Below are 27,206 nucleotides of genomic sequence, written 5' to 3'. Positions count from 1 at the left end.
AATTGTCTTTTCTTCCCCAGCCCTATCTTCACCCTAAAAGCTTCTCCCAAAGCACTCCCCACAGTGCTTTGATGGGGGGTGTTCTGCTTTGCAGGGAAAAGCTGTCTGTTTCCAGTGCCAACCCTGCCGGAGAGCTTGGATGCAGCTTCCCCCGTGCAGGGACCGGAGATGGGACAGACAGCTGCGGTTTGGGCCCAGTTGCATCCCAAAGGATTCTCTGGGAGTGATACCAGTCCAAGCTCAGCTATTTATTTGGCTGCTTAATCTCAGCATTATTCAGGCACTGATTCAATGCAATAAGCAACAAGAAAAAGTCACCATTGGGGTCTGCCCTGGAGCAGCATCCCAGGGGAAGTGCCAGAAGGTTTTTGTCCAAAAATAACTTGGGCTTAACCATCTGCAGCCAGAGCTAATGCTGGGCCCTGGGCCATGCTTTGGGAACTGGCAGTAAGAAACTGAAGCCCAAAATGCCACAAGGAGCTGCACAAGAAGCTACTGGGGGTGGTTTTTTTTAAAATTTTCCCCTTCATTTTCTGGCTGAGGCTCAGTCTAGCTGTGGGAAATGGCTGGATCACAGGGCAGCCTGCCTGGACCATGTGCCTGCACCAGCATCATCCTCCTGCCCCATCCTCCTTCCCAGCTCAGCAGCATCATCCAGGAGAGGCATTTCTGAGTCACACAGGGATCATTTCAAATTGCAAAGCAGCTTGATTAATTAATCTGGCAGGGTGAGAAGCCCTGTGCCTTCTGGAGAAGAGCAGCATCTTCTGGGAAGAGCAGCATCTGTGCATCCCTCATCTTCAGCTCTGTCTGTGGACACTGTTCCCAGAGTATTTGTGGGATATTAGCAGTGCTGGTTTCAGTGGATGGATGCCATGTATGCTGTCCTCACAGTGTTCTGGGAATGAACTGGGCAGGGCGAGGCTGGGTTAGAAATTAAAAGTAAAATTGGACACCCTGGATGGATCCCTCCGTTGACTGCTTGGCTGCAGAGCTGTGAAGTGGAACAATCCTGGAAGCCCTGGAGATGTCACACTGCACATCCCGTGAAGGGCAGTGCTTGGTAGTACCTTCTGTCCTGCTCAGGAACAGGCTGGACCCACTATGGACTAAATATCCAGCTGTTGTCACCCCCATGGTATCCCACCCCGGGGGGTGACCACTGCAGGAGGAGATTCCGACCAACAGAAGGGGTATTTCATCATAAACATCAGCAAAGAAAATTGGGGTTTGTCCCCAACACCAACATGTCCAGGCTGATGAGGGCTGACCCTGGGGGTCCCTTGGACCAGAGGATGGAGGCTGGAGAGACCAAAGGCAATTGCAGTTATCCCACACCACCAAGAGACCTCTCAGCTGATGCATGGCTACAGGACAGCTTAGTTTGGGCCAAAAATGGATAAAATTGGGAAAATGGATTGAGGGAACCACTACCACAGGCTGTGTGTGGGAGATATGCCCTGGGGAGGTGCAGACTCTGCCAGTGGCTGTGAGAGGGTCTCTCATGCCCAGGGACAGCCCAGTAGTGCCAGTGGGTCTCCAGATTTGCTGCTGGGACACCTCTGTCCCCAGAGAGCACAACAACCACAGCTGGGGACAATCACTCCCTGATACTGCCCAGCCGTTGGCTGGTTTGCAGCTCTTTCTCCTCTTCTTCCTCCCCCTCCTCCTCCTCTCCCCGCAGTGGGGCAGGTCACAGCCATGAATCTGCTTGACTGGAGGGCCCTTCCTTAAGATTTAAGGTCTGTGGGAAGGCGAGGGCTCTGCTCCCAGTGTGCACTTGCAGTACAGCCAGGAGTGAGTGATCCCGGCCATAAATCTCCTGCCGAGGTGTCGGGAAGATGACGCGTAGGGGACGGTGTGACCTGTGCTGGGTGAGTGTGGCTTTTGTCCTCCATGGCTAAAGAGGACCAGTGTGATGGGTGCAGCTGTGCTCCCCGGGTCTGTAACACCCTGCCCCTTTTGGCAGGGGGCTGATTTCTGTTGCTTTATTTTAAAAAAGGGCAAGAGTGTGATACAAAATGCCTCTCTGAATTAATGAGCCAGCACTGAGCCAAAGGCACCCATCCTAGTCCTTCCCAGTACCCAGGGGAGCTGGAACAGAGCTGGAGCTGGGGTGGGGTTGGGAGTAGTTGCTTAATCATTTTTAATTTTTTTTTTCTGTGGGTTTGGGAGCATCCTGTATAGGTTTGCTGCCACCCAAGGCTCTGCATGTTAATCCTACTGTAGAAATGTGCTGAGCGATGTGGGATGGATTGCCCTGGGGCTGGTCCTGGGTCAAAAGCCAGAGTTCCCTCAGTGTTGTCAGCATCCACACGATGTGTCCTGACAGCTGAGTGCTGGCATGGAGCTGGAGCCCAGATCTCTGGGGCTTTGACTTGGAGCCCATCATGGACCACTGCCCATGCTGGGGGCAAAAAACAAAAGATGCCCATCAATCTGCAGGAGTCTGCACTGGTGCTTCCCTGGGTGGTTGGGGACGGAGCAGGGATGAATCTAAGGCCATTGACCCAGCTGCTGCAGGACCTGAGGTGATTCCCCCACCTGGTTTTGGCTATTCTTTTGTGCCTCAGTTTCCCCAGTGATGGAACTCAGAGCTGAGCTCAGTGTGTCCAACCTGGCCCATTGCCAACATAATTCCTCCCCTTTCAATCCTGTTTATCTCAGAGCCTTGTCTCTCCCAGCTGGAAGGAATGGAGTCACCCCGCTGCTGCCTGGCTCCCACAGCAATTCCCCCTGGAGCCCTGAGAGCAGCCCTGATACTCCAGGAACACGACTGGCTGCTGAGCCCCAAAACCAGGAGGAACAGCCTAAAAATACCCTGGGCTGGGATAAGCTGGTGACTTAATGGGAACTTCTCCTGATGTGACAGCTGCTTCTCCAGGTTGAGTTCTGAGATGGAGACATGAGGAAGGACCAGGGATGGGTGATGAAGGAAAGCAACTTTTGTAGCTTCTTGCCACAGGATGGGACCTCCAAGAGAGTCATTGCCTTTGGTGTGGAATCTGGGGCCCGGGGTGGGTGTAGGGCCACCCAGGAGTGCAGACTTGGCCCGCCAGGAGCTGCTGCTTCCTGCGCAGCTGGGATAAGGGGTTGGGGTTTTATTTATTTGCATCTGGATTGCCATGGTATTTGTTTGCTAATTTTCCCTAGCTGGTAGCCAGGCAAAACGGCACAGGCAACATTACCACACCCCCTCCTGCTCTGGCTGTGAGGTGGATAAAGGCACCCTGGGTTTGGGACACTCACCCAGAGGGGCTTTGGGGAGCTTTAAGGAAAAGCCTTTCCAGTCTCCTGGGACGGCCCCAGACTGCTGAGCATTGAGGTGGGCGTTTGCTGTCCCTGAGCTAGTACCCTGGGGAAATAAGATGAGGACACTTTTCCCCTGGGCATTTTGGATGGGGTTCCAGCATCACCTGTGCTGGGGTGTCCCTTCACTAGCAATGGCAACACTCCTGCCCAGCAAAGCACCATGGTTTGGGTGGATGGGCAATGTGGGACCATATCCCTGGTGCCACTGACATCCCTGCAGTGTCCAGGACAGGGATGTGCCAGGAGCCCCTTGGGAACCATCAGCCCCATGTCCCCTCCCTGTGGGAGTCCCAAGGCTGATGATGGTGTTTCTGCCAGGACACACAGGTGCAGTCCAGCACAATCCCGCATTGTTGTTGGAGCTGGTAGCTGCGGGACAGATTGGGACCTACAGTGGGAGCAGGTGATGATGTCTTGGCTGTTGAGCAGGGGACTGACATCCCAAAGTGCAGCTAAGCCAAGGGCCTAAGCCATTTCTTGGCTGGTTGTCTGCAGACGTGATGTTTTTGGGGCTGAGGTTTGTACCCAGCCATGACCCCCTCACACCAGTGCATTGTCTGAAGGTGCTGGGACCTCCCCAAGCCCCAGCTCCCTGGAACAGGGCTGTTTTCAGCATGACCCTGCCAGGCTGGGGGCAGAAGCCTGGGAGATAACAGGACCTGGCTCTGCCGCAGAGCTGAGTGATTCATGTTGCTGTGACACTTACGGGAAAGAGCTTCAGTGGCGGCAGGTTCCCAACTCTCTCCAGGGCCAGGTTCTGAGGCTCCTTGGTAATTTTGGCTTTACAGGACACTGAGATTTAGTACTTGGAAGCAAACTGTCCAGGGTCAGGGTGGAAGCAGTGATGGCTGTGTCTGGGGCAATGGGAATTCACATGCCACGTGCCACCCTTCTCTTTCTGCCTGTTAGGGAAACCGAGGCACAGGGAGGTACCACACCAGCCCCTGGGCTGCCCCTGCCCCCAGGGAAGCCCTTCCCAGCCAATTTCCAGTCTCCAGCTGCCCTAACTGGGCCATCTGGTTCTTGTTTTCTGTCAGGCCTACAGCCAAGATGCCCTGTCAGCTTTTTATGCCTTATTTCTGTCCCTCCTAAAGCTGCTGCAGCCAGAAAAAATTAGGACCAAAATATCAATGGATTTCACTCCAGTTGAGTCACACTTACATAGAGTCGGGCAGCAGCTGCTGAGCACAGACCTCACCTGGGCTCACCACAAATTCTACAGCTCAAAGGAAGGTTTTATGTCAAGTGATGCTTCTTTGGGGCAAACTGGAACTCTGGGAATTGCAATTCTGGCCCTTCTGGGGGCTTTGGTCCCACATGTGACCACAATGGGAACTGTTTAAAGGGTCTGAAGGCACCAAGAGTGCAGGGAAATGCTGGCCCAGGGCCAGGAGAGCTTTGGCACCATTGTAGCTACATTTGGGGTCTTTGGTTTAGGCCAGTAAAACCAAGTCACCACAAAGCCAGGCTAAGGAGAGAGACCTGGAGGAAGGTGAGAAGGAGGAAGAGAATTCAGCGCCAGGGAAAGAGTTTTGTTTGAAGATTTATTGAAAAATGCAATACAAGAAGCAATACTGAACACTTAGGTCTGCCTAAACACTATGGCAACTTTCCCTTTGATTCACTATGAAAATCTGAAATAACAGCTCCCATCACTAGTTGATCCAGAAAGTTTTGCCAACTTTAAAAGTTCCTATTTTTATAAAGAGTGTAAATGCCTAACCTAGACAATTCACAATAGCCTTAAAAAATTTTTACAAAGCTCCTTCATCTTCTCAACTAAATAATTTATTTTTTTTTTGTTTTTACAAGTTTCATCTCTAAGGCTGGGATGCTACCACCTCTTAAGGTAATTGTACAATTAGGAAAATCAGCAAACCACATTTTATTAAAACCAGAAATCAGTCAGTCCTTTGCTAACACATCTCTGTTGGTCAGGGATTGCTACTGGGCAACCGGAGCTACCATTCCAGTTTAATGGAGAAGAACAAGAGCTCCTTGCCTTCCTTTCTATAAAAACATTCATTCATATATAAATAGCTTCCATATAATGCATATTATACAATCAAGACAGTCTCTGGGTGAATTTGTGGAGTGGGAAGAGCTGGGAACATTCATATAAATAGACCTTACTTAGCTGGTTTGTCCCTGGAGCTGACACAGCACGCTCAGAGCCAAGGATTTTAAATCCCACCAGAGGTGGAAGGGGAGTGGGCAGCTCCACCACGGCCTTGGCTGAGGGTGAGACAAGCTTCTTCTGCTTTAAATTTTTATCTTTTTCCCAGGCTCCTATCCAGCTCCTGGGCTTGGGCACCGTGTTGGCAGGAGCGGGGCTGGAAACCCCTGAGGTCAGACAGCAGGCAATGGCAAAGGGCACATGAGGCCATGACTTGTTTGAATTACTCCAGAAGAAGCAAGAACTCAGCAGGGGGAAGTGTGAAAATGGACAACCTGGAAACAGCCACCCAAAATCAAAGGAAAAAATAAAAATAGGGTTGGTCTAGTCTACAGGCCCTTTAACAAGGGACATCTGCAGCGACAGTGACCATATCCTTTTGGAAAGGAACCACCTCTCCTGCCAGCAGGTTTCTTACCCCAGAAATCCTCTGGGGTGTTCTGTCCCACTCACTGTGCTCAGGGCATGGGACACCCCAAGGGAACACCCAGGGACCACAGTCCGCTAAATTCTCCTGACAGCCAAGTGCCTTTGAGTGCTGTGGACAAACTTAATTTATCACACTGGCTCTGCCTGGTAAAGCCCAGAAATCCTCTCAGCCACTACTTCATGTGCCCCCTCACTCCTCAGGTGTCTGTTGCAAGTGAGAAGGAAGGACAGAGTGGCAAAGAACTCAACTCCCACAAAGAGGACAGTGACAGAGGGTGCTCAGCATGATGGGTGTTTAAGGCAAGCATTACCCAACTAAGTTGAGGACAGCAGAGACACAGACCTCTTCCAGGGCCTGCGTGGCAGAACAAGTAAGGAAGGAATGGGCTTTTCAGACATGGATAGGAACACTTAATCTCTGCACTATAGCCCAGGGCTCCCTAAATCCCCAGAGCACGATGCCCTGAGGGAGGCAGAGCATCCTGGGCACCAGAGCAGCCTAGAGGCAGCTGCCAGCACGGAAGGCTGGAGGCTGAGCAGGACCCAGGGCCAGCAAGGCTCAAATAGAGCCAAAATCCAGCAGCTCCAGCAGTGTCTCCAATCAATACTGGCAGCTTAATTAAAATTGCACCTGAAGCTGAGAAGCTGCACCAGCCCCAGTGTAGTTCCAGGGCTGGTTGCAGCTCAGCAGTGAGGTCACTGCAGCCTGAGCTAAATCCAGTGACTTCTGAAATACATGATTTAAATTTAAAACTGGAGAGCTTTTATCTTTATTACCATTTTTTTCCCATCCTCACCTGAGGAGCAGAGCACTCCCTGCCCTCAGCTACCACTGTGCCACACTATATATATATATTTATATATATATATTGTATATTTATACATGAAAAAAAAATCACAACCTCAAGTGGACTAAAGTGTTCACAAGTGTCTGGGCAGACTCTTTACAGAGCTTGGTTGGCTTTTTGCTTCTTAAATTTAAATGGTGGAAGGACAAACCAGGCAAGAACATTCCCATGAAGCTTAGAGAGGAGCAGTGGGAGCACATCCAACCCCTGAAATCATGTTTTTGCATCACCCCCTCTGTGCTGGAGATGGCCCTGGGGGGTCTGTAAGCTCAGCCTCAAGATTTAGACAATCACCCTGATATTTCATTCCAGCAAGGGGTCATGAAGCCAAATCCAGCCCCGCAGGCCAGCGTGGAAGAGAGAATGTCAACACTTCCCATGTGGTTTGGCTCTATCACAACCAGCAACACCTGACACCTCCTAAAATTCCTTGTTCAGCCTCTCCAAATACAGCTTGCAGGCCTAGGAAGGATTGTCTAAAGGAGTTTAAATTAAATTATAGTAGGGTACACACTCTGGGAAATGAGTAACGTGTTCAGCTTTAAATAGCACTGTGAGGGGAGGAAAAAAACCCAACCCATGACTTACAAATAAAAACAAAAACCCCTCCCTAATTTAAAAATCATGAACACATACAAGTGAAAAACCATGACACTGAAAAGCTCAGTTCCTGTCAATGCTGCACAAGCCTACCTTAATAGCATCCCGAGTCCAAACACCTTAAACACACACTTCTAAGGGCTTTTTAATTTAATGGCACCTAGAAAACACAAACGGGTGGGGAGTGCTCGGCAGAGACACACGGGAAGAAGGCGAGATGCTATCACAGTCCTCTTAAAGCTCTAAAATTCACAGTATAAGATACTTGAAGCAACTTCCAGTATTCCTTAAATCTAGTCAACTATTCAGATGTGTGCATAGGCTACACCACAAAACCCTACTGTGATCACACGTCAGGGCTGGAACCCAGTGGGGAGGGAGCTCGGAGCAGCCCAGGAGTCACGGCGGGGCTGGAGCTCTCCAGGGCTACAAAAATAAGCTAGAGGCAATGGGAAATGCTGCACGAAGTCTGACTTTAAACTGACTCTCCTGGAAGAAGGACCCATGGCTTTGTGAAGGCGCATACAGATCCCGCACTGGGAATATGCATGGAACAGCTCCGTTATCCCTGACGAGGCAGAGGGAATACAAGTTAAAACAGGGAGCCCTGTGAGGTGGGATTCTGTGTCTGAAGAGGCTTTGTGTGAGAGGGAATGCAAAACTGAAAACCTGTAAAAAATATTAGAAATATTTTAGAAGTTAGAAATATGGCATCTCTGTCACAATAGATATAAAAAAACCCAACAAAACAAAACAAAACCCTATAACCAATAGGATCTAGTGGACTCTGGAAAAATCCCAAATAAAATGTCAAAGCGCAACTCTTAATAAATGATATGAATGTCTCTGAGTGTCAAGTCTGAAATCCGAGGTCTTTGTGCTCCAGGTAGTTTCTTGGTAGTTTTGCTGGGTTTCTTTCTCCTGGTGTTGTAGCGGGCAGGAACGTTTCCTAGCAAGAGAGGAAGACGATTAAGTTGCACCTACCAACAGCAGCATGCTGGAGGAGACAGGAATCTGCCTCCCTGAAATGGATGGGAACTGAATTCAGGTGAGTTACCACCAGTAGCAGCTGAGAGGTGCCTGAAGGGGACCTAGGAGAGTGACCTTGCCCAAGGGTCTGGAGCAACAGGACAAGAATGTCAGAGGACAGGGTCAGATGGGATATTGGGAAGGAATTTTTCCCTGGGAGGGTGGTGAGACCCTGGCACAGGGTGCTCAGAACAAGCTGTGGCTGCCCCTGGATCCCTGGAAGTGTCCAAGGCCAGGCTGGACAGGGTTTGGAGCATCCTGGGATAGTAGAAAGTGTCCCTGCCCATGGCAGGGGTGGGACTGGATGAACTTTATGGTCCCATCTAACCCAAACCATTCCAGGATTCTGTGATCAGCGGCATGGGGCAGGATGGCCTTTAAAGCACTGATGCACAGCCAGAGCTCCAGGATTCCTTTAGCAGCTCCTTCCCAAACTTATAAAAAATGCAGGAAACAGGATTTCCAGGCAAGCTTGGGATCCATCTCAGGGGTTACTGGGCACTGATGTGGGCAGGGGTCTATGTGGCACCTACAGCTACTCCATGTGCTCTCAGCACATCACGGATATTTGGGAAGGCAAAGTAGCTTCATGGCAGGAGTTATGTAGCTTTTAAACCATTTGGGCTCATTTCCACAGGATTAGTCTGTCTGTGACTGCCTCATCAGCCTCCACTGATGTAACAGGAACAGCCCGAGCAGGACTCGGCAGAGAACAATGATCATTTTACTTCAACTCTGACCCTATTTAGCCAAATCTCCTGTGCACTGAGATCAATCACCCCCTGCCCCCAACCGAGGTGGTCTCTCTACTCACACAGCCCAACTACTCCTCTGCAATCTCTGTCTCCTGGTGCACAACCACTTTGGTCACCGACATGTCTGGGTGCTGCTCCTTGGCAGCCTTGATCGCCTGTGCCAGGACCTGAGGGACAGCATGGGAGAGCACAGATTAGAGCATGTCACAGTGTCAGAGCATGGCATCCACCATCCCCAAGGGCACAAGAACCTTCTTCTAACTCCAGGGTGTAAAAAAGAAAAATAGATGCGCTAGATAGAATTACAGGAAAATGACAGTCACAAGTTGGGAGGGACCCACAGGGATCATCCAGTCCAGTCCAGGCCCTGCCCAGACCCCCAACAACCCCACCCTGGGCATTCCTGCAGTGCTGTCCAAAGGCTCCTGGAGCTCTGGCAGGTTTGGGGCTGTGCCCATTCCCTGGGGAGCCTGGGCAGTGCCCAGCACCCTCTGGGGGAAGAACCTTTCCCTGAGCTCCAGCCTAAACCTCCTCCACCACAGGGAGCAGAGATCGGAGCTGCCCCTCGGGAGGAGCTGCAGACCCCAGGGAGGTCTGGGCTCAGTCTCCTCTGCTCCAGCTGAACACACCAAGTGCCCACAGCCACCCCCTCTACGGCCCCTCCTGATCCTTCCCTATCTTCAGAGCTTCCTTTGGAATCTCTCTAATTGTTTTAGGTCTTAAATTGTGGCGCCCAACACTGTCCCCAGGACTTCAACCACACACTTTGGTGACTTTTAGTGCTATTACATTATCTCCAAAAGGAAAAGCACTATTTGAAGAATACCCCCATCTCTCCACTGCCCCATGGCAGAAGATGGATGAGAGCAATTAAGCATAACCTGCTTATTCTTCCAGCAAGTGTGATAGGCACAACTCAGACATTTTCTGTTGGAGTTAATAAACTAGATCTTGTCATAAGAATATTTTCCACCCCCATGATACTTGTGACTAAATTTAAATTCAAAGTATAATTCTCAGATGACAAAATCATCACTTCCAACACATGCAAGAGGCCAATGAGGCTGAGTCATCAGAAAGGTTTCGTATAAAGCCAAAGAGATGTAACACAGGTGCTGAGTGCTCTGAAATTACTTCTGGCACTACAGTATAGCAATAGTGCTTCAAAGTTATGGGAAAAGGAATGCACATCAGCCAGATGTCAAAGAAAACATTTATTTCACATTTTTATGGATTTTTAAAAAAAACCTACAACTGTCTGAAACAATTCTGGAATCAAAACTTTGCTGCTCATCACAGAATTCAGCTTTCCTGGCTCAGCTGCTTAATGTCAAAAATGAATTTATTACTGACAGAATTATGGAATGGCTTGGTTGGAAATGGACCTAAACCCTTATCCCATTCCACCCCTTGCCATGGGCAGGGACACCTTCCACTAGACCAGGTTGCTTTAAGCCCTGTCCAACCCGGCCTTGAACATTTACAGGGATGGAGCAGCCACAATTTATAAAAATACAAACTTTTATCTCTACCCCAGTAAAGTTTCCCTGGTTCATTTTTTGTCTTTGAACAGGCAGCCTGACTGATTTTTGCCAGCTCTGGGAAGCTCTTTTGGATCATATCCATACTCCTACCTGGTCATGGTCTACATCTGCATCTCCTGTGATGACAATCCTCTTCTCAATCCGTGTCTCTGAAATGCCACCTTTCACAGTCTAGAACAGAAGGAAAAGCTGCTGTTAGTGTAAAAGTGCAGAGACGTTTGAGCTCACTGGGGCTGCCTGTGATGGTATCCAAAAATAGTGGCACCAAATAGTGCTGTTGTACCCAGCATTAGAGTCACAGGGGAAACTGCTGCTGCTCAAGGAAAAACTGTCAAAGAGTTATTTTTTATAGCTGAGCCAAGGAAGAGCTTCTTGTCACAGTACAGCTCTTCCTGCTGTCCCACAGGACAGTCAGAGTCCATGTCCAGACTGTGCTGCAATTAACGCACAACCCACAGATATAACACAGGCAAAAATGAACCCTTTGTGCTTTGCTCCAGGTACTAATCATGTATTTGAAAGGACCTTCCAAAAACTTTTTTTTCCTTTCATTCATCCCTGCCCATCTCTCCATCAGGCTGTTGGTTGCATTGGTGTTTTGCGGTGCTCCCTGGTGTTACCTTGGTGATCTGGGTGGTGGTGGTGCTGCTGGTGGTTTCTGAAGTGATGGTCTGGGCAGTCAGCAGGATGCCAGGGTCTAAATCCCCATTGCCACCATCTGTCTGTGGGACACAAGAACAGGCCATCAGTCCCTGAGCAGTGGGGACAGAAGCAAAGGCTCCACATGACCAGAGCCAGACAGAGGACAATCTGAGGACAGCAGCTCCATCATGTACAAGACACAAGTCAACCTGTGCCTAGGTGCACAAGAGCTGGGCAGGTCTCTGAAAGCTCAAAGTCTCTATGCTTTAAGGCTGAAAAAGCACAGATCCTTCAGGGAGGACCTTTGACACCCCTCAGACCGGGGGCACTGGGATGTACCCAAATCTGAGCATGCTGCTGGCCCCGCAGTCATACTGGTCATACAATCCATGCCTGAACCATGACAGGAGACCAACAGAGACACCGATCCCCAACTCCACCTGCCCGCATCCGTGGAGATCAACAAAGCCAAGAGCACAATCTTATTCAGAAGGTTATTGTCACCCTTCCTTCTTCCTGACAACACCTTGCACATCCCCCACTTCATGTTCTGCAGAAGCAAACAACGTCCAGGCATTTGCTGAAACAGGAATAACTTTTAGAGCTGGTTCTTGGATTTCATCCTGCCCAACTCAACCACTCAAGGTCTGCCAAAAATCCCAAACTAAGTCATCCTGGCTGTGCTATCCATGTCCCCACTGGGCAGCATCCTTGCTCAGCACTGGGACAATATCTGGAATTACCACAAGGTGGGACCATTTTCCACAGTCTGGAAGAGATCTCATGGCACATCACATCCTGTGCACACATGGCTGATAGATCCCAGCCCTGGAGATCACTTTTCCTTTCCATTTTCCAGTTAGAGCAAAACTCTTCCATTCACCTACACCCTTGCTGAAAGCCAGGGCAATGCCCACCACCATTGTCTGAATGATCTCTCTGGTGCTGCAGCTGGGAGGATGCAGAGCAGCCACAGCATTCCTTAGGAATCCCAAATTATACAATCATGAGATTTCTGCAGTCACTTCACTGCAACAGCAGAGCACAGGCTGCTGCTGACCCCTGCAGTGATGGCAACGCCAAGCTGACATAGGCTCCAAAATTTCAAATACATGAATAAAGGCTGGGAGGGATGGGGGTATTCAGCCTGGAGAAGAGAAGACTCTGGGAGACCTTAGAGCCCTTTCAGGGCCTAAAGAGGCTCCGGAAGAGCTGGAGAGGGACTTGGGACAAGGGGTGGAGGGACAGGACACAAGGAATGGCTTCCCACTGCCAGAGGGCAGGGATGGATGTGTTATTGGGAAGGAATTGTACCCTGGGAGGCTGGGGAGGCCCTGGCATAGGTTGTCCAGAGAAGCTGTGGCTGCCCCTGGATCCCTGGAAGTGTCCAAGGTTGGACAGGGCTTGGAGCAGTCTGGATAGTGGAAGGTGTCCCTGCCCACAGCAGGGGGCTAGAACTGGGTGAACTCTTAGGTTCCTTCAATCCCACACCATCCTGCCATTCTGTGATTAAAACCTGTTTTAGACTGAGGATTAATTTTAACCTCAGCATTGAATCCATACCTGCATATCCTCTGCTTCGTAACATTGCTCCACTAAGATTTTTACTTTCCAGTCACCACATACCCACTGAGGTTGCATTTTATACAAAACATTTGGCGTTTAACAAGCATTTCAGTCTTGAAACCTAAGGATAACCAAATAATTTATAAACCAAGTTCTGAACAGGCATAAACAGCCTCTTTGGGTGATCTGGGAAAACAAGACAAGGCATTTATTGCAGAAAAAAAGGCCAACTCAGGTTAACTTTGTACAGAGAGAGCCACATCCTGACACCACCAGTGGCTGAAGATAAATTCTGTTCGCAAGCACATCTTGAAAAAATAATTACTCTTCAGGGATAGCAAAACCACTGCTCCTCTAAAAATACCAGACGCACCTGGAAATAGTGTCCACAGCATCAGTTAATGCCTGTGCTGCACCCAGTCGTGCAGAGAAAGGCAGGTGCTGCTGTCTCCTCCCGAGGGTTCGGAAACAAAACGTTTACTTGGGTTTAATTAAGCCCCTAGGAAATTTATCAGAACACACCTTACCTGTGCAGCTTCATAGGTGATGGTCTTTGTCTCTGTGTGGACAATAGGGACTTCCTTTGTGGGAATTTCACTTTTGATGGCGCTGGACACATCAGAGATGGTGACAGTCTGAGTCTTCACTAGCGGGGGCTGTGAGACAGGGTTAAAAACATCTTGTAAACAGCCAGTTCCCATCTCCACATCCTGACTGGGCTGCTGGCAAGTGTTCTGACACTGATCTGATAAAAGTACCGTGGGAACCAAGGTCAGCCTGGAAATCTTTGGGTTTAAGTCTCTGGAACAACACACTGCTCTGAGGGCAGCAATCAGGCGTGAGGATTAGACAGGCAGCAAAATCCTCCAGCCCTTCTCCACACTGTGGACTCTGGTCAGCCCAAACCAGGCATTAAGGGTTTAATGGACACCACAGACGCTGTCTCCACTGATTCTTAACTTTCTCATTACCAGAAGCTCATGGCCAGTTGCCAGGAGAAGATGACCCTCACCTGCTGATGCCAGTGTCAGGATTAACACCAACCCTGGGCACACAAAGACTTTATCACAGTTGAGCAGCTTTATCCTAACCTCAAGAGTAATACTGTGTTATGAAAAATCCTCATCAAATCTTTAACTTTTATTAAATCAATGTCAGATAAAACAGGAAGAAAAAAAAAGGGCGGAGAGAAATCAGTTGTTCCAACACCTGATGATTATCCAGAAGACAGAGTGAGTTCAGAGCCAGTGCTTTCCCAGAGAGCTCGATTTCTGCCACCATCCCCAACCCTGCCAGATGCCACTGCGACCATTAGGGGGAAACAGGCATCTATTGAACCAAAAGCAACATCAACACTGGAGCAGGCAAAAATCCCTCCCACAGTGGGGAGCACAAAGGGACACACTGGACAGCACCTCACATTTGCTCTGCTGTGCTGAGAGTCAGCTGCCAGTCCAGCTGGAGCCAGCACTCCTTAAGGAGCTAAAATTACATTATTTTTGAGCCTAAATATTGCCTTTTCATGGCAATGCCACAGGATGCTTCAATCCAAGAAGAGCAAAGGGCACTGCACTGTGGCAACTGTATTTCATGCAAAGATAAATTGAGAGTGACTCGCATTTAATGTAAAGACAAATTTACAGTGGCTCATATTTAATTCAAACATAAATTGAGAGGGGCTTATTGCACTGACTGTGGGAGATTCACCAGCTCATTAGCTCCAAGCACGAGTCCAAGCCAAGCAAACCCAACTCCTATGCAGGTCTGTGGCGTCTGCTTGCTGCAGTGTTTGGGTTCCCACTCCAAAGGAAGCCGGGGCGTGGGGTGCAGGAGCTGGGCTCACTACCTGGAAGCAGCGAATGAGCTCCAGCAGCCTGTTAGGAGCATCTGGGTTGGGACATTCACCATGTGGCTTTCTAAAGGCAAAGCTGTCTTCACCATCCTCTGCCACCTCCTCCTCCTCTCCTCCCCAGTGCCGGGGAAGTGTGGCAGGGCTGGGTGGGGGCTCCAGCTCAGAGAGCTCCGAGTCCTTCTCCACATCCACACAAACCCCCTTTCCACATGTCAGGTCCTCCTCGCTGGCGGATCGGCTGGGAACCGCCTCCTCCTGCTCCTCCTCCTCCTCCTCGCTGCTTAGGGAGGAAGCACCAAAGTGCCAGCTGGCAGAAGGCTGTGAGGCGGGTGGCACTGGAGTCTCACTAAAAACTACCGACTGCCTTGAGCCCTCCCACGCAAAGCCAGTGTTAAAACTGCTCCACTCTGCCACTGCAGCCACATCCTCTTGGGAGAGAAAGTCACTCATTTTCTAAAAAGAAATGGATAGACAAAAAAGGCCAGAGAGAGAGAGAGAAAGAGAGCAGGGAGTTAAGGAGAGCAGGAGGTCAGAAGATATCAAGGCAAAACATCAGGTTGTTATCATATATCACATCTCCAGTAACACATGCAACAGTGGGGCTGGACACTGGAAAACCTCTGTGCTGTACCCAGTGCATTTACTGACACAGCCTTCCTGGTACATTAATAATCCACTCTCCTAAATTCTAAGGAAGTAATATGAAAACAACTCTCTGCACCTAGAGGAAGAGGCACCACTAAGTGCTTTTTGCTCAGTTTGGAATAATTGCAGTGTATCAATCAGTGTATCAACAGGTGACTTGTGCACATCCAAAACTTCCACAGGCAACAAAACTCACCAAAACCATCCCAATTCTGCTTTTAACTCCTTGAAACTGTTACCTCACTTTCTAACAAGATTCCCTGGGCCACCTAAAAACTGTAATTTGTGTTTAAAATGTGAGGCCTGAAGCCTGTGAGTTATTTGGTATGATTAATTTTTTATACCCCAGAGGCTTTCACTTCGACTGACCTCTCACGGCACAGCTCAATGGTAGGATAAGAGCAGGAGCCGCTTTATGTAGGAACAAATAGATGCTTTTTAAAGTATAATTTCAAGAAATTACTCTTCCCCCATTTCTCATGGTATTTTTCAGTTCTCTGCTTCTTTATGTTGCAGACAGGTTAGCCGTAAGCTTTCTATTTATTAGAATTCCCAGCCTCCTGTGCTTGTCTTAAGTTGTTGGGATATTGCTTAACAAAATGCATTTAATAGGAATGGAGGGAGAACAATCAGCACTGAGATGGGCAGGTCAGACTGTGCTCACAGGGAAAGGCTATTTCTGATCCAAACCCACTTCCACATGGTTCTCCAAACATGGAGAAACTTGGAGACCTCAAGGCAGTTTGCAGCTTCCTCCTGAGAAGGAGCTCCCATCTCTGCTCTAGGACAGGGCCAGCAGCCAGGGAACGGCTGGAGCTGGGCCAGGACAGGTCAGGCTGGAGCTCAGGGAAAGGTTCTTCCCCCAGAGGGTGCTGGGCACTGCCCAGGCTCCCCAGGGAATGGGCACGGCCCCGAGGCTGCCAGAGCTCCAGGGATGCCCAGGGTGGGGCTGTTGGGGTGTCTAGGCAGGGCCAGGGGCTGGACTGGGTGATGCCTGCAGGCCCCTTCCCACTCAGGATATTCTACAATACCATATCCAGATCCCACCCTCACTTCCTAATGCAAGACTCTACATTGCAATATTCCACAAAACAGAACATGAATGTGGTTGTCAGCTGTGCACAGCCATGTCTTGTTGGTTTAAAACTTGAATTTATATACTGCCAATATGCTGACCTTCCCTTAATTATAGATGCTAAACCTTGCAAATTATTCATGGGACCTTGAGAAGACACAGCTCATCTTCTGGGGTTTAATGGAATATGCCTTAGGAGTGAGATTTCCTTATGTAAGAGTTGAAGCATTACTCAGCCAACAGAAGAATCACAGAAAAAACAAAGAAGATTAAGCAGCTACACAAACACTGATGTATTTAAAAGGCAAAAATCTGTATACAGTCAAAACAACCTCCCAGTTCCCTTTCACAGACAGATAAAATAATTTGCATTTTGGAAACATCTTGTATGACAGATGCAAAAAGGAAGGGAGAGCTGGAATGAAGCCTGTGCCACATGTATTCTCATCACCAGTAGAGAGCCAAGTGCAGCAGCAAACATGCAAGCTGGAAAGACAGAATGAAATCCTGATAAGATCAACTGATCAGAAACACTTTTTGCCTCGCCTTCCTATTCCACTTAATAAGAAGATAAACTAATGGGAAGGTATTTGTTTCTAAATAAAGTTATCTATGTAAAACTCCCCCATAGAAATTTCAGCATCTGTTACAAACTCTGATCTTATCAAGATTTGTTTTAACTTGCAAATGCCAAAGCATACCTATGTTTAGGGCTCAGATTTGCAGAGTTCCAAGCTCACCTTGAGACCCAGGCAACCTGAGAGGTGCCTGGACTGCCAACTACTCATTTCCAGGGACATAGCCCCAGACGAGTGAGGCCTAAATCAAGCACAAAGCAGTCAAACACAGAGTAAATTAAATACAGGAGAGGATGCAATGGCCCAGAAGAAACAAACTGACCCAGACACGAATGCAACTAAAGTGTCACCCTTGAAATACAAATCTTTGTGCCTCTGAAGGTACAGCTGAAGCGTTGCAATGAAGTGACACACAATAATTCAGACTGGGGATAAATTAATAACAGGCTTAATTTCATGTTTGACACCAGTGGCCAAAAGGATTTAGTTTTCTCAAAAAGTGGTTTTGTATAAATAGATTTGCTTGCATTTTTTCAAGACTCTGCTGTTTTGGATCGGGATCTATTTGTATGATTCAGCTGCCCTGTGTTGTCAGAGTGGATGTTTTTTTTTCATGCTGCTGCCTCTCTGTTGAATATTCCATTATTCCCATCCCAAATCAGACTACTATCCTGCAGAAAACTTAAGGAGTGCTAAACTTATGTCACAACTGCCAGTTACCATTAAATAAAAATTGCTAAAACCATGAAGTTGTAGTGCACAGTAACTGCCTACAACCACCACATGAAATGCTAGGAATCCCAGCTGGTTAATACTTCCCAGTCTTGTTCTTTTCCAGCGTGGCAATGGAATTGTTGACGCTGTTATTAGGTTATCCCCAAACAAGGATCCACAGAAGCTCACAGGCTCAGAGTGACTGTCTAGGGATGCAAAAGGAGATTATGTTGCTTTGCAGCAAACCACACTCACCAGAGAGCGCTCCCAGATCAACTGATGCTCAATCTCACAGCTGGCAAAGCACTTGGGTAAAAAGTATTATAAAGCAGAAAACAAGAGATCCTTATTTTACAGTACCCACCACTGCCTTACCAAACTGCTTTGCCTTAAGGTAAAAGCTAAAAATGTTCAGAAGTTGTTCAAAACACCCTGGCAATGAAAGGATGGACATTACCTATGGATTTGTGGTTTTCAGTGGATTTTCTCACTGCCATTGATCTGATCACAACATCCTGACCAGCCTACTCAGATGACAGGCAGATAAAAGAGGTTTTGACCAAAAGTAATGCTAGAAAACACACAGTGTGCCCAAACCTTCAAACGACTAAATTCTGTCATGAACAAGAGTCCAATATATTACACAACACACGGCAATCACCTCCAATCACTACATCAATGTCTTGGCAACATGAAACAATCTCAAGATCAAGACTTAAATTATCAAAAGGAGGTTGTTGGGCAATATGATTCTTCTGCCCACCCCCACTGGTCTCCTTTCCCATCTCTTTTGTGGGACAGGTACTCTCGCATGAAGGGCTCTTTATTCCAAAACCCCTCTGCAGAGAACAAAGTAGTGGCATTGCAAGAGCTGCCTTAGTGCAGCAGCAGCAGGTGAAAAGAGAGGATAAAGTCAGTATTTATAAATGCCATCAATTTTGTGCAGCTCATTCCACTTCCCTCATTCCATAAATGAAGTGTCTTAGGTTGCAGGATGTGGCTGGGGATGTGTATTCTACTGCCACCTGTCAGAGCTGGGGCAGCTCTCTGCTGTTCTTGGGGCAGATTTCTTTATCTCTCCCACAGCCAATCCTCCCTCCAGGAGATCTCCTCTGTTCATGGCCACTGAGTGTCCCTGCATGGCTGAGAAAATTCCATCATCCCATGGGGAGAGGCTCTGCCCAGGGGAGGAGCCAAGCATTCCTACCTGGATACAATCTGACCTTGGCACACCACAGCAGCCTTTGCCCACTGCATTCCCAAAGGAGCAGCTTTCTTCCCCACTGCATTCCCAGAGGAGCAGCTTTCTTCCCCACTGCCTTCCCAGAAGAAGCCCAGGCCCATCTCCAGCAGCCCTGGAGCTTCAGAGGAAAACTCCACCCTTGTGCAGGATCCCTGCTCCAGCAGAAGCACAGCTGGCACTGCAGGAGGGCTGAGCCACCATGGGATGGGACTGCTGCCACCAGCCTGACCCACAGGCTGCCAGGCCCTGCTCTGACTCTGGCAGTGATGGTTTGTATTACTGCATTTTTATCTTTATTTTTTAATATATATTTTTTCCTAATAAAGAACTGTTATTCCTATTCCCGTATCTTTGCCTGAGAGCCCCTTAATTTCAAAATTATAATAATTCAGAGGGAAGGGCTTTACATTTTTCATTCCAAGAGATGTTCCTGCCTTTCTTAACAGACACCTGTCTTTTCAAACCAAGACATGAAGTCACACAAAGCTCTGCCTTGGTGCCACACTCATCTCGAGAACTAGCATTATGAGCAGCCAGATCTGCCTTCCTGTAATCTCGAAAAACTTGGGATTTAAAACTGACTCTTGACACAACCTCAAAACACAACCTGAGTTTCAACCAGAAAAAACCCACCAGAAGCTCATGCTGTATCACTGAGCTGAGGAACAGTGGTTCATTAGGAATGTGGTTTCTTCACTTACAAAACCCAAAAGGAGCATTTTTGTCCCCACATTAACACACCATGTGGGACAGAGGCTCTTGTAGCTGAGCTCTGCAGGACCTGCCTCATTTCTGCTCTCAAAACAACTTTCTGCAATTGTTTTTTCCTACCACACAGTCTCCAAAGAGAAGTGGGAGAAGGGGCTAGAGTGACATTAAGCACTTGGTAGAGAACTCCTGCAAACAAAGCCTGTCTTAAACCAAGCTGGATTTAATCCTCAATTGAATTATTCTGGTCAGTTTGATATCTTAGAGCTGCAGCCTTGTATACTCCCTCTCCCCAGGAGCACCCAACCCACACCCAAGAGTGTCCAACAGACCCTACACTTTGAATTCCATCCAGCAATGACCCAGAATCTGATGGCTCCTGCTTTGAGAAAGGAATACTGAAGGTTAGTCCAAGAAGTCATTAACACAGATCATATAAAGCTTTTTTTGTTAATAAGCAGTGGAAAGAAAGATCTGATTTGCAATAACATTTATTAATGGATAAATGTACATATTTACAAAGAAAAATCTGAGAAAAAATACAAAACCAAAGAAGTGTTCCAAAAGAGAGCATTTTAGGTAAAAAAGAAAGTGTTTCTAGTCCCCACAGGACTAGTCTAACAGGACTGTCTACCATTGCTAAAAGGGGCTCAAACCAAGGCCTGTCCTTCCCTCCAGCCCCACAAACCACAAAGATGCAAACAGAGACACAAGAAGAATCACCTCTGTCAGGTTCTCCAGTGTCACCCACTAGTAAGTACAAACCAAGGAGTTTCTGCATGAATCCATAACCCTTTCTTGGGCTGAATTTATCCAGAAAGCTTCCTCCCTCATCCTGTAGGTCAGAACAGGCACCATCAACTCATGACAAGAAAAAAAGAAAACCCAGTAAACCAGTGAAACAATTGTCAGAGTGACAAATTACTAACACTGAGGTGAAGTGAAATACTTTGCCCATAATCACTAGGATCTGGACTTGATGATCCTTGTGGGTCCCTTCCAACTCAGGGTATTTCATTATTCTATGATAACCTTCCCAGGAGCCGGTGGTACAGCCAAGCCTCATTCCTCCAAACACAAACTACTTCCCTTGGTGCTGAGGAAATCCACCTCTACTGATTATTTCAGGATAGGAGGGAGATATGGAATACCTACTCTTTAGGGTCATCACTAGTTACTGGACAAACACAAGAGAGGGCAGCCAGTCTTGGCTGAACACTGCCCTGACTGAGCTGCCCATAGAGAGTCCTCAGCTCACCTTCCATCACTCCTCGAGTGAGGCAGAAGGTGGGAGGAGATGCAGCCAACACCCTCATTTATCTGCTCCCTTGTAGCAGTTGAAAAAGAAAAAGGGATGTTGTTTTACAGCAATGAAGACCTCAAGTATCATCACACACACAGCCCCACACCCAGCACAGCCTCGGAACTGAATCAGAGTTCCAAGCTATTGGCTCTGGCACATCTGCTGCTTCAAAATATAGGTTTCCACTTTTTCCTAAAGCAAGAAAGCACAAGAAACTCCTGTGTGTTTTAGATGGTGTCCAAAAGAGCTGGAATCTGGGTAAGGAGATTCAGAAAGTGAGTGTGGAGCCAAGTGTCAATATCGCGATGGGGAGCACTGAACCCTCTACAGCTCCCAGCGGGATCCTACACACGAGTATCAAAGAGCTGAGTGACCACACCACAAAGCACTGGGCAAAACTGCTGCCAGACTTATCCTGCCTATGTCACCAGTGTGCCAGTCACCAGAATGCCATTTTCTGCAGCAGGAAAACCAGGATTTCTCATGCCAACCTGGATGAGGTTACATGCTGCAGACATTCCCAGCTTCTCTGCAGGAGGGATAACTCAGCTCTCCATCACTCATAGCCTGGCACTGCACCAGCCAGGCTGAACAGGGTGCGTGAATCTCTGTGTCAATGGGTGCCAGTGTCAGGGCAGGCAGCCAGGAGCTGCTGGTGTTCCCAGCAAGTTTATTCCTGAGGAAAATAGGAGTGAAGTTCATGTATTGGTTCCTTTATAGATCCCCTGAGATCTCAGCCTTTAAACAGCAGTAGAGCCAATCAGCTCTCCCTGTGCACAGGGATGACAGCAGGACTCACAAAATCCTCCTCTTGGTGCTGCATCCTGTGCTGGCATCACGGGAAAAGGGGGAAACCAGAGCACCAAGGTGTAAAAGACATGGAATGTGCACAAATGGGATACAGAATGTGCAGGAATCCTTACGTGGATTGCCATGCCCTTTGTATCACAAGCAAACAGGGAAAAAAGCAGAGGAGTGACTAGGAAAGGGGTTCTAGCCCAGTGGGCACATCACTGAGGCTTTGGACAGATGAGGTTTCTGTTCCTGCTAAGTTACGGGCTTTCTCTGTCAGGAGGGATCATATCTACCTGGAGGAATATGGATAACTGGCATCTAAACTGCCAGAGACACAGAAAGCATCTGTTCAATTTCTTTATACTCTGCAGTCATAATTGGTATATAAATCCCAAAAATGTTCCTGAGCGTTCTCAGAGTGTAAAGTTTCCAAGGTTTTTTGCTGATGACAACCAGCCTTATCTCAAGATTAAAAAAGAGAGAAAGAGACCATTTGAAGTAAAGAGTTACAGAATTCAGTAGAGGTGTCAGAGCCCATCTCTGATCCCGCTGGGATGAGACACCCCGAGCACTCCGGCCTAAGGTTGCTCTGGTCAAAAAGCTTTAGAATTCAGGTCCTTTGAAAATGGGTGACAGAGCTATAGAAACCATGGCTTTGCCAAAGCCACCAGTGTGGCTTCCAAGTTCTTGTCACTGGATCAGAAATGCAGTAAAGTCAGCAGTGCTCACTGCAGCATCCCAAGCAGTGATCCTGAGCAATGGCTTTGGGAAGGAAGCACCTGTGTGTTCAAACTCCAGGAAATATGGACAGAAAATGGACAGAGAGATCCAAACAACTCCTGTTTCTTCCCTCTTCACGCTAGGTTGGGGAGAACAAACAATCCCTGTTCTTCATCACAACTGTTACTATTTTGGAAAGGAGATGCAGGCAGGGAATGCCAGCCACAAGTACCCCCTGACTTCTTCTACCCTGCATTTTCTGCACAGCACATTGCATCCCAGCATCCTCCCTCACCTCTCCTCTCCAGGGCCCACCTCCATCTTCCTGAACTCCACACCAGTTGTGCTGGAGTCCAAGTGCATTCCAAGGGATGCTCCAAGGATTCAGGGACACAGCCTGCCAACACCCTCCTTCAAACCAGACTGCACCTGGACAATAACCCTCAGACTTCTACACTTCCTAGTGCCAAAGGAGGAAGACTGTGTATTAAAGGCAGTGTATTAAAAAGGGAAGAATATTTTTCAATGAAAAATCAGCATCCTCACAAAACAAAGTCCCAAAGGCACAAACTGGTGAACTAATCGGAGCAGGTTACAAGAGGAATTGGAAAGATTCCTGTGGGATTAAAACAAAGGGTTTCACTAGCAATCTAAGTTTCTGAGACAGCATTTAGAACCTCAACCTGTACCTCAAGAGTGAGAGGTGGCTCGAGTGGACCATGATAACCCACGGACCCTCAGACCAGACAGCATATGCCGTTTGCCTTATTCCTTCAAGTTTATCTGCTAGCTTCCTAAATAATACTATTCACACAGATACAGATCTAGAAAGGCTATAAATCTAGGTATTTATATATATTCACACATTTTAATCCATGAAATAAAGGCCTGCTCCTTTATCTTCCATGCTGCTGGAGCAGCTGCCACCACTGGTGACACTGGGGGGTGTTCTCAGAGTGACTGTGTCCAGCCCAGTCCTCCAGTGGACACAGGAGAACACGGATTAGTGCTGAAAGGAGAAATGGGGGCTCAGCTCAGCCCCATCGTTACTATTTACAGAAAAGAAACCCCTTAGACACAAAGTCCCACCTTCCCTCCAGTTCACAAACCAGCTCTGCTCAGCCCAGCTGGGCTGGAGCCTGCACAGCTTAGCCAGGATAACTTGGATAAATGGGAGCATCATCCAGACACTTACATTGTAGGCAATGAAAAACAACTGGCATGCAACAGTTTGGTTAGAGAAGTCAAAAACAATTGAGGGCTTTAACATTAGAAGTGTGTCCTGATGTGGCTAAGCCAACATGCCAACAGAACGAATGCTCAAACAACAGGTAACTCCATCTCTGTAACCTAAGCAAACATGCCTCAGTTAGTTCCATACAAATGAAATAAAACACAGCCCAAGTGCACCAAGACCTTCAGATTAAAAAAGAAATTATTAATCTATGTTTACAATAAATATCTCCTTGCAACGAGTTTTCTCCTGTAACACTATCTATTTTCTTGGATGTGAGAATAGGGGTGGAGAGGGAAGCTGGACACTCTGTCACAGGCTTCCCCCACTAGAAAATTAAAAGCAGACCCTGTCCCTAAGTTATTACCAAGAGGAGCAGTGAGCACTTTTTATTTAAATGCCAATCTGAGTTTCCTAAAAATTTAGTGTTTATGGATTAGACTCCAATGTTCTTCCTAGAGAGTCAACCTCTTGTTGCCCACAGAGGCTGTGGATTCCCATGCCTAGAATTGTTCAAGGCCAGGTTGGATGGGACTTGGAACAACCTGGCCCAGGGGAAGGTTCCCTGTCCACAGCAGAGGGGGAACGAGATGATCTTTATGGGCCCTTCCAACCCCAAACCATTCCAGGATTCTGTGATTCAGCAGATTCCTGTAAAGCACATTTTAGATCAGTGTCAAATATTCTTCAGCTTGTGAATACCTTACATTTAAAATAGCAAGTTTAAAAGCAATTCTCCAGCAATTCCTATGGGAAGTCTTCAGGGGCTTGGGAAACCAGACTCTCCTCTCAGGATTTCCTCCCCTCAACTGCCCTCCCACAGCAGCTGGGAACACAATTCAAAGAATTTGCTTTTGCACCATAGGAAACTTCAGAATGGACAATCCACAACCACTCCTGCCAGGTCCCATCACAGCCACACAAGGACATACAGCGGGATTAACACGACAGTCACAGGGTGTCCCTCGCAGGGACAGCGAACTACGGAGATCAGAGACCAGGACAAAGAAGATGCAGCAGAGACTACAGGCCAGAAATTCAGGAGCTTTGGTCTTGAGGTTTCAACATGACCCTGTTGCCACTCAGAGAAAGAGCAGCCACCAAACAGTCAGTGCTACGACCAGGAGAAAGGACATCATAAAGGGAATACGTGGAGAAGGAAAAATGCTAGAGTATAGCTGACACTTTTTGAGTGATTTCTGCTCTTCAGGGATTGTAACAGAAACCTTTGGAAGAGTTGCTTCACTTGCTGGCCGGGGAAAGGCTGTCTCAGTAGGTATCTCCTGCTCTTTTAGTTTGTCTTCATTCTGTACTAACAGAGGCCGTTCCTGTGTCTGCTTTCGTGGTAGAAGATCAAGAAAGACAGAGAGAGATGAACAAAAATGACAGATGGAAAGTGCCCAAAATGACACTTGGAGATGTGCAAAGCATTATGGCAGCTCTTCTCAACATAAAATAAACTGCCCTGGGGAGAAGAGTTGCTGGTGGCCTGGGTCACACCAGCCCTGGAGCTACAGAACCATGTTCTCTCTGCAGAGCTCATCAACACCTGCATCAGGATCATGGGTGTTTGGTGACTGTTCTCCCAGAAAAGTGGATGCCCAAAATCCTCTAGAGTGTTTTGGAATTGGAATGGTGAGAAAAATGTTTGAAGCATTCAAAACAGGAATGGTGTAGTACAAAATGTGGTCTCTGACAGCTTCCTAATCTACAGTGCCCTTAAAACCCAGCGTTTGGAAAATCCCATGGAACAGCCAGACTGCAAAGCAGATACAAAATGCTTTTCCAAAGTTCTGATCAGAGTATCAAAATTTCAATTGGTTTGAAAATTCTATTGAACAAGTGAAAAACTGTAAATCTTAGAAATCCCACGCATGGAATGGGCAGGGTGGCAGTAGGAGCAGTGCAAACTCCTGGAATTTTGCCCCGTGTTTTAGCATTTTTGTTTCTGGAGTCTAAAGAATGACAAAAACCCAGAATGAGTAAATCAGCACACAGGACCATGCAAGGGCTTCAGCACTTCTGCTGAAGAAAGGAAAAATTGTGGCAATGTTGCTGTTCAGTAACTCTACATCCCTTTAGTTTGCCAGCCCTGGTCAAACCCAAGTGTACTTAGGAGAGGAAAAACTTGGCTCTAAGCTCCCTCAGCTGAGCCAACCTCCGCTGGTCAGTGCGGTATTTTGGGACTGGTTCTTTGCACACCCCTAAGTGGTGAGAATTTGGGAGAAAGTAGCTGGGAGACTGGGCAGCGAAAAAAAATATAAAATGCAAGAGTAACATGATCATTAAAACAACAACAACAACAAAAAAAGAAAAAAAGGAAAGAAAGACAACATAAAAAGAACAGGGAACAGTTAAATTTTCAGAATTGCTTTTGTCTCCGAATACACAGTTATATTGGTCATGCAGCTTTTTCAAACCAGCCATGCACCAAAATAAGCAAAAATTTAAAGCTGCAAAAGCTGCAGCAGTGCCAAAGTCCTCTGGGTGTGAGTTATGAAACTACTTCATGTAGCAAAAAAAAAAAAAACCATTATCCAGCAGCTGCTGTTGAGCTTTTGCTCGGTGCCATTGCAATAGCAAGTCTGGTTCAGAAGCACAGATCAGAGCAGCAGCTTTGCCTCAAGACCACCAACCTGTCTCTCAGAAGATGGGACAGTGACTTTCTTGACCTGGACACACAAAGCGTGTTACGGTTCAGTTGTCTCGTAATAAAACATACAGGATTAGCAGAGAACTGGCCTCTGGCAAAAAACCCTTTGGCCACAAAGGCAGGGTGAAGGTACCACCATGAACAGGAGCGATGGCTTTGCGCCATGATTTACAATCCTTAATTACCATCTGATTTATGATCCTTCAATACATGCAGGTGAGGGAAAACTTTCTCCCCAGTCAGTGCCTGCGGAAGATGCATTTCTGAAAGTTCAAAGCAGGAAGTAGCAAGCTCAGAGTGAGATCATTTCAAAGAGGACCAGATTAAGAAGGAACTTCCAGAAATGCAAATCTAGGGCTGACACCAATTCTGCAGTGCTGCAGATCCACTGCAGACTTAGGTGGGACAAGCCCACACCATCCAGTTATGGTGACCAGCAGCCCTCCAAGGTCTCAGTGTGGTCACCTTGCAGGAAATTCTTCATAAAAACCAAGAATAACATTCTTGAACTGCAGTTGTAGAGCTTGAGAGCCTCTGCTCTGTCCTACCCACTGGGCACTGGGAGCAGAGCTCTGCTGCCCACACACTCCTGAGGAATCTATGCTGAGGCTCAGCCACAGAGGGTGAAGTCTATCCATGTGTTAAACAGGGTAATCCCAATGATGGGCTGCTCACAAAAGCAGTGGCTGCCCCTGGATCTCTGGAAGGTCAGGCTGGATGGGACTTGGAGGAACCCGGGACAGCGGAAGGTGCCCCAGCCCATGGCAGGGGCAGGACTAGAAGGG

General features: G+C 47.7%; 1 protein-coding gene and 1 long non-coding RNA gene across 41 annotated transcripts in view; one reads left to right on the top strand and one right to left on the bottom strand.

Annotated features, from left to right (window-relative positions):
• The first annotated feature begins 1,067 nt into the window (after positions 1 to 1,067).
• LOC137462261 (uncharacterized) lies at positions 1,068 to 6,787 on the top strand. Its single transcript, XR_010993641.1, has 2 exons — positions 1,068 to 1,874; positions 1,907 to 6,787. It is a non-coding gene; the product is annotated as an uncharacterized lncRNA (long non-coding RNA).
• Positions 4,843 to 27,206, bottom strand: part of EPB41 (erythrocyte membrane protein band 4.1) — a 95,550-nt gene continuing 73,186 nt past the window's right edge. For 21 of the 40 annotated variants that reach the window (XM_068172410.1, XM_068172421.1, XM_068172420.1 and 18 more), the window contains 6 exons: positions 14,748 to 15,206; positions 13,429 to 13,557; positions 11,314 to 11,415; positions 10,784 to 10,864; positions 9,209 to 9,316; positions 4,843 to 8,314 (listed from right to left, as the gene is read on the bottom strand). In XM_068172410.1, coding sequence (XP_068028511.1) covers positions 9,218 to 9,316; positions 10,784 to 10,864; positions 11,314 to 11,415; positions 13,429 to 13,557; positions 14,748 to 15,206 — 870 coding nt within the window. In that variant the 3' untranslated portion in view covers positions 4,843 to 8,314; positions 9,209 to 9,217. Of the gene's footprint in view, positions 8,315 to 9,208; positions 9,317 to 10,783; positions 10,865 to 11,313; positions 11,416 to 13,428; positions 13,558 to 14,747; positions 15,207 to 18,560; positions 26,010 to 26,389; positions 26,441 to 27,206 lie in introns of those variants that run through there. The other 19 variants (XM_068172431.1, XM_068172432.1, XM_068172437.1 and 16 more) reach the window with 6 other exon arrangements.

The sequence above is a fragment of the Anomalospiza imberbis genome, chromosome 25 (genome assembly GCF_031753505.1).
Source record: "Anomalospiza imberbis isolate Cuckoo-Finch-1a 21T00152 chromosome 25, ASM3175350v1, whole genome shotgun sequence".
Taxonomy (NCBI): Eukaryota; Metazoa; Chordata; class Aves; order Passeriformes; family Viduidae; genus Anomalospiza; species Anomalospiza imberbis.
Note: the sequence above shows the minus strand (reverse complement) of the source record. Positions and strands in the feature narration are given on the sequence as shown.